Here is a 9,172-nt window from a genome sequence, read left to right as displayed (position 1 = left end):
TATGTGTCTTGGCTACAGTAACCGATACTATCTCTGTTAGCTACTAACCAAAATAGACATATCATTCACAAGTTTATAACATGAAAGGAGAAAAGCAAAGGTAGTACAATGTCACGTATTTATCCTCTCGGACTCCGTGTGGCGGCCAAAGACCAGCCAGTCGGTCTGCTTATAATCAGGTTTCGTCCTGTCTTAGACCCATCAGGCTAGCGACTAGGCATGTAGAACTTCCTTTCCAAGTAATTCGATCTTCAAATATTTGGTTTATGACAACAAGCTAGAATCCATACATTGGTCTTTGATAACAAGATAGTCTACTTGGGGAAATTAGTGGAAGATATATAGGTTATTGGGTTTCTTTGCAACTAGAATAGGGCAATGGTGAAATCGTTAACTAAGAGAATTGAAGAACTTTCAATCTTTTATCTCTGGCGTACTTTAGTTCCTTCAAATGAATCTATTGTTGGCTTGGTTTTTCTGTTGATGTCAAATATATTGGTATATAGGTTTTTATTAATCTAAACTATCGTCTTTTGGTCACTGTCGGGCAAATCTAACGAATTGGTTTCTGACAGTTCCAACGTTTAACATATTTGTTCATAACGGTCCGCGACTAATAGAATACTAACGTCGTTCGTTGCAGGTCGTCAGAAAAACGTTTTTGATCGGAAAAGTCACATTTTTTTTTGCCAAAAAACACCACATGAGCACTGTCACAACCACCAATTGACTCACCGCCAACCAACCACCACCACTTGAGCATCATAAGCCGATAGTTCTAGGGTTCCGACGACCATAATCATTTGGGCTTTTACTAGAAAACGTTTCCTAAGGTCCGATACGAAGTTACCAAGATGTTTGAGACGAAAATGTTGACTTTTCCGGAAAAAAATGTGAGTTTTTCGGCCAAAAACGTTTTACCGGCGACCTGAAACTAGTGGTGCTAAAATTCTGTTATTCGGGATCGTTAGAAACAAATACGTTATAAGTTGAGACCGTCAACAGTCAATTCTTTATTTGGGACCGACATTTACCAAAATACAATAGTTGAGATTGATAAAAACTAATATATTTTTTGAAAAAAAAGAGTTAATGGCCATTTTCGTCTCTGTAGTTTGCTACTTTCGCCACTTCAGTCCAAAATTTGTATTTATGTCAATTTAGTCCTCATAGTTTTAAATATTAGCCAATTACGTCCTATCCGTCTAACGGCATCCAGCTATGCCGTTAGTTTAAGGGTATTTTTGTCTTTCTCCTTTTTATTTTGAGTTATTGGTCATTTTCGTCCCTGTGGTTTGATACTTTTACCATTTCAGTCCAAAGTTTGAAATTTTGTCAATTTAAGTCAGTTTTTTTTATAACCCTAGAGAGCATTATCCAAGCCCAAAACAAGTCTGCATTTACTCTGTCGACAACAGTAATCATACCCCCTCCTATTGTATTTAGTTTTTAGACGGTTCCTAAACTCTCCCCCATGGTGGAATTCAATGGTAAAGTGGTCAAAGCAATTCCGTGAAACCGAATTGTACGGAAAAACTAAAAATTGTTTCTTTGATGAATGCATAATATTTAGGGTTTAGAGATTAACATATCATAACGAAAATCTGGGTCGTAATCAACTATTATACATTAATCAACAAAACAATTTTTAGTTTTTTCTTTATAATTCGGTTTCAGGGAATTACCTTGACCACTTTACCATTGAATTCCACCATGGAGAAGATTTTAGGAAATGTCTAGAAACTAAATATAAGGGGGGGGGGGGGTTATGATTACTGTTGTCAATAGAGTAAATGCATACTAGTATTTGAGGTTGCTCGATGGTTTTGGACTTGAATTATGCTCTTCGGTTATAAACAAAAAACATAGAAAATAAAAAAAAACTAAACATTAAATTGACAAAGTTTCAAACTTTGGACTGAATTGGCAAAGATATCAAACCACAGGGACTAAAATGACAATTAACTCAAAATTAAAATAAGAAAGACAAAATTACCCTTAAACTAACGGCATAGATTGATGCCGTTAGACGGATGGGACGTAATTGACTAATATTTAAAACTATGAGGACTAAATTGACGAAAGTAGCAAACCACAGGGACGAAAATGACCATTAACTAAAAAAAAGATTATTATTATTATTATTATTATTATTATTGTAGAACCCAATTGGGCGTCAAATCCCAAAACATTTCATTCCAGCCGATTAAAAAACACAATAAAGTTGGCGGGAAGGAAGACCTAGAGAATCGTTCAATCGAGGAAAATGGATGTGATGCGATTAGCGTTATCGGCGTCACAAAAGGGAAAACTGATGTCTGCAGGCTTCACTTCCATTGCTTCACTTTCTTCTGTTTCTCCTTCACATCTTGCTCTAGGTATTTATAACCTAATCAATATCGCAGAGTTTGGATTAAAATGTTTTTAATTGTCATTGTCATTGTTAGGGATTCACAGCTCGTATAGAGCTATACGATCCTGAGAGACACAAAATGACACAAGCTCAGTACGATCTGATACAATTCTGGACCTATAGGCCTATAAAAGTCTTATAGGTATCATCTAGTGTTTGGATAACCAACCTGGTGTTGCTGTTACAGTACACATGCCTTGCAAAATTGAAGGTTTAGATTCCATAGGTTTTAGCTTAAAAGATAGTTAAATAAAAGGATATGAAATTCATGTTTAACTGTGTCATTACGGAAGCAAAAGATGCAGTGAGGTAACTAGTGTGACTGCGTATATTCACCATTAAACCTTTTGATATTATTTGTTTCATGTACCCTTCGTATCTTTTTCATTTAATCATTGAAATGTTTGAATAGTTGTGCACTAACTTCAAATATCCGTTCATAAGCGGTTTGTTTAAATGTTCAGATAGTTTTTCATAGGTCAGTTTTAGGTTTGTGAATGCGTTTGTTTATCGCTGCAAAGGCGCTTAAACTTGTCTTAGCATATATTTACCCGCTCGATGTTTCTTTCTATGATCATTTCATGCGAAAGCAGGTAGTGAAACTGCTTTTATTAAACAACCTTGAGCACATGATAATACTCTCTAGTCTCTGGTTGTTGCCTTTTGTACATTATTCTCAGCACAAATATTTTCATTGATAAAGTTTATGTTATATGCTTGCAACAGAACTGAAGGTTCCAGAAACAGAGGCGCTTGAAATCCTAAAGAGTGTAACAGATGGTAGTAGGTTGCAGAGCACCAGTAGCAGTCATACTATTGTCAATGGTATTATTCACACTTCAGTTACCATATTTTCAGTCTCTTTATCATTTCTAATTACAAAGTTGCCCTTCAGAAAGATTTAGCAGAAACTATTAACTCCTAGGTCTCAAAGCTTCGCTTTTAGTAGGATTGGCTTTGCTATTCAAAAGGGGGTAGCGGCGCAGCTTGTTGCCCGTTTGCTTGCCACTTTATTGTAAACGTTTTCTAGAAGTGAATCCATTATACATATTAAAAGAAAAAAAATAATGTTACAATCTGTTGCAGGCGCCCAGAGTGCATGGGATATGCTGCAGGAAGAGGAAACCTCTGTACATATTACCACGTCATGTGCTGACTTGGATGACATTCTGGGTGGAGGAATAAGCTGCAAAGAAGTCACGGAAATCGGTTTGTTCCTTTATTATATTTCCACACTCATTTTCTAGTTCTTTTAATGATATAAGAAGTTTTTGATCTTTTTCTAACTAGGTGGAGTTCCAGGCATTGGTAAAACACAACTCGGGTATACATTGCTAGCATATTATTTTCTAATATTTTCATTATGTAGTTTTAGTGTTTTGCTAACATAAGATACAGAATTCAACTTGCAGTTAATGTTCAGATCCCGTATGAATTTGGTGGTGTTGGAGGCAAGGCGATATATATAGGTAAATCTGTTAGTATTTATCATAATCTTGTTATTATATTTAACGTTTTGTTATTTGATAGCAGATACAGAAGGCAGCTTCATGGTCGAACGAGCTTTACAGATTGCAGAAGCTTGTAGTGATGACATGGCAGAATACAATCGCTTGTATCGCAAGGGGCCTCAAGCTTGTGATGTCAAAATGATGCAGCCCAAAGATTTTCTTGAAAATATATTTTACTTTCGTGTCTGCAGTTATACCGAGCAAATTGCCCTCATAAACTACTTAGACAAGTTCATCACGCAGCACAAAGATGTATAAACATGTCAATGAAACATTATATCAGTTCTTACAATTTTTTATTAAACTGCATCTGAAAATGTTTTTATAGATTAAGGTGGTTATCATCGATAGCATCACTTTTCACTTCCGTCAAGATTTTGATGACATGGCACTTAGAACAAGAGTACTCGGTGGAATGGCGTTGAATTTGATGAAACTTGCCAGAAAATTTGGTGTGGCGGTAAAATTAAACATCTAAATAGTTACGTAATTTTTGATTCAGTTATAGATCAAAATTATATAATTAATCTATTTGCATACTAAGCAGGTTGTTTTACTGAATCAAGTGACTACTAAGTACTCGGATGGTTCATTCCATTTAGCCCTTGCGCTAGGTAACTTGTATATATCAATATCTTATTTCTCTTTATTATTTTGCACATTTAGAGATTATTGTTATGTGGCTGTTAAAACTTTTTTGCAGGTGATAGTTGGTCACATGCCTCCACAAATCGCATCATTTTGCACTGGAATGGCAATGAACGTTATGCGTATATTGACAAGTCACCCTCTCTTCGGTCAGCATCTGCACCTTATTCTGTGACACCTAAAGGAATCAGGCACTCGACTTCAAACAACAAACGAGCTAAACATATCTAAGTTTGTTTATTATTGCATATTCTGCTAGTGTAAGTGTGTAACATTTCTAATTTTGTATATTTTTATGTTCTCATTTATGAGTTGAATCAAGTTTTCTTAAGCAAGGCCAACAAGTTCCTTGGGCCGTCACACTCGTTTTCTTCTTTCATATAAACAAGATGTAATGTTTTCCTTATCGTTTTATTTCATGAGTAAAAGTCTTGGTGGTCTTAAGAGTCATAAACCATGTTACTGTAACTGTAGTATAAATTATAACATGACACCAAAAGCGACTTTAAGTTGCATTATAATACAAGTTAAAGGCATGGATTACTTGCTTTTATACTGTAAGGACATGAAAGGATTGAAGATACTACCAAGGACCAAAATCGAACTATCTGGTCTCACCCATTCTAGGTACCGGTTATATGTTATGTTTGTAAGTGGTCAATGGAATGTTGCTGCAAGCAACTGAATCTACCCGAGTAAGCAAGATGCGGACGGGAATCTCTTTAGCACCTTTGGTCGTAAATGTTATGGCATGATGGGTGTTCCCTCATATCCCCTTATATAACATTCTCTATGCTTACACCCGAATGGTTCCCTTGGCATGCTTTACTATCATATGCACCATTCTAACCATAATCGAGTGTCGAGAAAAGCGAGGAATGATGATCAATCTGTCTTATGAATAATGTGTCGATGCCACTAAGTGCTTGAGAAAGAAGTTTTTGGAGTTGAACTCAAAATGCCAGTTAGTTCCTACGAATGTTAAGAGAGTCTAAATAAACAAACCCGACATAAAAAGATTGAGACTATGGTTTAAAATATTTATTTTTGGTATATTTTTTATTGTGTGACATAGTGTCTGATTTCACCTTCAAATTGTATGTCCTGTTTAATTATTTTGTGTAATTGAATAAACACGGGTAAAGTTTCTAAAATTATTTTAAAGGTGGGCTCTCACTTTTGGACCTGGGCCTAATATGTTTCTAAAGTCAACCCATGAAACTATCTATGAATTTTTATTTTTCTTTTGTACGGGAATGTGTAATGGAGTCGTGCCCAAAGCCAAGTCCGATGGATCACGCTCACACAACATTACGCTTAACCGCTAGGGTTGTTTTTTGAGATTTTGGATGCTGATGCTAGACAGTCGCTATCTAGTAAAAAACAATTAATATCAGTTCCTAATCACCTAAGCAAGCTAGGGTAAGTAGGGTGTCAAACCGCGAGGAGTATGTAGTCAATGTAACGTGCAACATATTTTATACGATTATGAAGTAATGAATTGTAGTGCTGATCATAGAAGCAAATAAGTTTTTTTTTTAATTTTAATTAAAAGGATAATAACTTTCAACCATTAACAAAGATAAACCACACCCGGGATTCAAGTAAGCAACTGAACAACAATCTCATGCAACTTAACAGATTAACCATCTTAGATCAATACATACTAATTAACGAGCTAAACCTTAGGCATCTACAATCACTAACACACGGCACTGGTTATCATCAACAATCGCTAACACAATCCCTGCCAATGTGACTCAACTAAGGGCAATTGTATGCTTCATTGTATCTAACCAGTCAACAAATCCTATAAGCAATTATTATAGCAACCAGCAAACTAATCGTTCTGATCAACGTAAACTTAAACCGACTGAATGCACAACAATACTAAACATCAATACTCATAGATTAATCAAAGACAATTACAAATCATTTGTTCTTAACACATGAGAAAAACTGTAAAATACAACACTCTACATCTTTGGTATGATTCAAGAAGACTAGCCGAGCATCGCATCGATAGATCTTCAATTATGATGAGAAATGCCATTAGGATTGATCAAGAGATGATTGGTAGCCCTGGAATTCACCCAAAATCGCTTAACAGCTGCTAGAAGTCATAATAACGGTTTAGGGTTTGTAAAATAGATGATATATGTTAAAACTTGTTTTTTCCCGTTTTATGTCCATCGCGATACGCGATGGACATATACCCATCTCGTCGCATACCCCGACCAAAGATAACCTCATATTCAGATTCCTCTCGTCGAAAAACCCAAAATTCATATATTATGGGTATCGTAACTCATTTTCAAGCCCATGATATGCTCATTTTACTTCTTGGTCTCGGTCTTGGATATCATTCCATACTCGTATATGTCTCCAATTTAGCATTTTTAATGATCAATGACCTTAAATACAAAAGCATGTATGAAGTACCAAAGTTCTAACAATATACTCAATAAAACTACATAACTAATACATTAATATATATACAAAATTCCCGACCATCAGATGCCTCAGACGAGTATTTGAAAATGACTTATACATACTTTTTATAAGATGGATGATTGTGATAATAATTAACAAAAACAAAATAACTATAGCGATAAAAAAATATACAGAACAAAAATGTATTGAGAGCCTCTATAGAAAATTTTTATGTATATATAATTTAGAGAGAGTAAAATTTTAGGCTCTCTTTGATAACGAAAATGGCCAAGGGCCGACCTACCTTGGAGACGGCCCTAAATTTACGCCTTTTATGAAGATTGGGTGTACGTGGTCCAATATGAAAATATTAAAATAATGAAAAAACTAAAAGACTGTTTTACCCCTGAGTTAAAGTTAATAACTAACGAAGTTAGCAAGAATTATGAAATCTTAATGGTCCAGCTATATAAAATAAATTTTTTGAATTAAATTTGCATAATTGAGCATATCTCAAGAATAATTTGGCACTTTACATCTTTTAATATTAAAATATCCGTAGTGGTGACATAAGTTTTTATTGAACTCAAGAGGCATGTTTACAAGACGTCTTTACATGGCATGCAAAACGCAAAGAATAGCCACCATAATGAAGATGATTCATGAAGCATATATATACTTAATAATAAATAAACAATGTTTTTTCCAAAGACAAAAAGGGTATTTTATTTATAGTCAAAACCTTTTAATTTATAATTTATAATCGTTTATATAATTATATAATTCTTTTTGTTACATTAAAAGGTTGAATTTTAGTAGGTTGCCGATGTCAAACATGAATATAAAATAATCTGTTAAATAAACAAGTTGTAATATAATAATATAAAATGATAATGTTGTTTTTTCAGTCAATTTTGTTGTTAATTATTGTGATTATCAACTTATCATCTTATTATGATCGATTTCTTCTTTGTTTTTCACGGATGATTGATTCTTGCGATTTCATTTTAGGGTGGAACGTGTCGTCTCACGTTTTCGCTTCCTAGGCGTTTACTCGTTTAGTAACCCCACGATAACGACACATTAAGGGTAGTTTATACGTACACCCGCAATTTACAACTAGGTCGACTTTATCGAGTATCATGTATCAGCTACGTTTTCTTCCTTTTTCATCGTGTTTCTTCACTTGTTCTTTTTGCTGGAAAGAACCTAACTTAACTTCATTCACGAAAATCGATTTCACAAATGACGTAGTGCACATATGAACACCAATAGTGTACTAGAACGACAAAGGTTAACTGTAAGAAGTGGCGAGGAACGACGTGAAACGAGCTTTTGGTTTTTTAAAAGCTGGTTAGGTTATAGTTCGACTACATGTATGGGCAATGCTCCTTTCAATATTAGAAAAAATCGTGTATACTTGCTTTATACTATATAACATGATATTAAATCTAACGAACATATAATTGGTCATCCAGCTGATTAAGATGTTCAAAACATAAATAAATACAAAAAATATATAACCTAATGGGCTACCCAAGCCATCGGAGACGATGTACCTAAAGTTGCCTTTGAAGCGGATCCACTACCCGAAAAATGCCAATAGTACCCTAATAATAGATCCAACAACTTAACTTTTAATAATAAGCCAAGATCCGGTTAGGTGAATTTAGAGCAAATCTTGTCCTATTTTTATAATATTTAAATATACTTTTTAAATACATTTTAAAACGATTAATTTATACTATCATCAAATTTGTTTATTATAAAACCATAGTTTGTTTATTATTACTTTAGTTATTTAAATCAATAAGTTGGTGCTAGTGGTAGGTGATAACGGAGGTAGGTGAAAAAGTATCGTATCTATACTAATTTTTATTTCAAGGGATGATTGTTTCGATCAAAAATTAACAACTAACTTTGTGTGAGGCTATGAGCTAAATGGTAAAAAGATCGGACACAAAGATATAATCACGAGGGAAAAAAACCCTTGATTATAATAGTCTTCGTTTCGGTCAAGAGTTTACAACTTAATCCTTAGGCGAATTTGCTTCGGTTAAGGATTATGAACGTAACTTTTGGTCGAATTAACGCTTGATTATTATGATTGCTGGCACAAAAAACCCCCGGACGGTGAAAACTATCACCGTCAAGTTTATTAATATCG

General features: G+C 34.4%; 1 protein-coding gene across 1 annotated transcript; it reads left to right on the top strand.

Annotated features, from left to right (window-relative positions):
* Window positions 1-2,266: 2,266 nt before the first annotated feature.
* Window positions 2,267-4,943, top strand: LOC143625450 (DNA repair protein RAD51 homolog 3-like). The gene is made up of 9 exons (XM_077095770.1): window positions 2,267-2,378; window positions 3,140-3,238; window positions 3,500-3,622; window positions 3,704-3,737; window positions 3,812-3,882; window positions 3,947-4,176; window positions 4,253-4,384; window positions 4,472-4,538; window positions 4,628-4,943. The coding sequence occupies exons 1-9, from the start codon at window positions 2,267-2,269 to the stop codon at window positions 4,801-4,803; spliced, it is 1,044 nt and encodes a 347-aa protein (XP_076951885.1). The 3' UTR covers window positions 4,804-4,943.
* Window positions 4,944-9,172: the final 4,229 nt, after the last annotated feature.

Source organism: Bidens hawaiensis, unplaced genomic scaffold, assembly GCF_021521415.1.
Source record: "Bidens hawaiensis isolate Kalapana, Puna unplaced genomic scaffold, B.hawaiensis_p1.1 tig00004105_1, whole genome shotgun sequence".
Lineage (NCBI taxonomy): Eukaryota > Viridiplantae > Streptophyta > Magnoliopsida > Asterales > Asteraceae > Bidens > Bidens hawaiensis.
Note: the sequence above shows the minus strand (reverse complement) of the source record. Positions and strands in the feature narration are given on the sequence as shown.

What these genes read in the sequence shown, in the direction of transcription:
- LOC143625450 (XM_077095770.1), top strand. Translation starts at nt 2,267, where the DNA reads ATGGATGTGATGCGATTAGCGTTATCGGCGTCACAAAAGGGAAAACTG. An exon ending in CAAAGAAGTCACGGAAATCG is followed by an intron (nt 3,623 to 3,703) that starts GTTTGTTCCTTT and finishes TTTTCTAACTAG; the next exon opens with GTGGAGTTCCAGGCATTGGT. An exon ending in CCAGAAAATTTGGTGTGGCG is followed by an intron (nt 4,385 to 4,471) that starts GTAAAATTAAAC and finishes CATACTAAGCAG; the next exon opens with GTTGTTTTACTGAATCAAGT.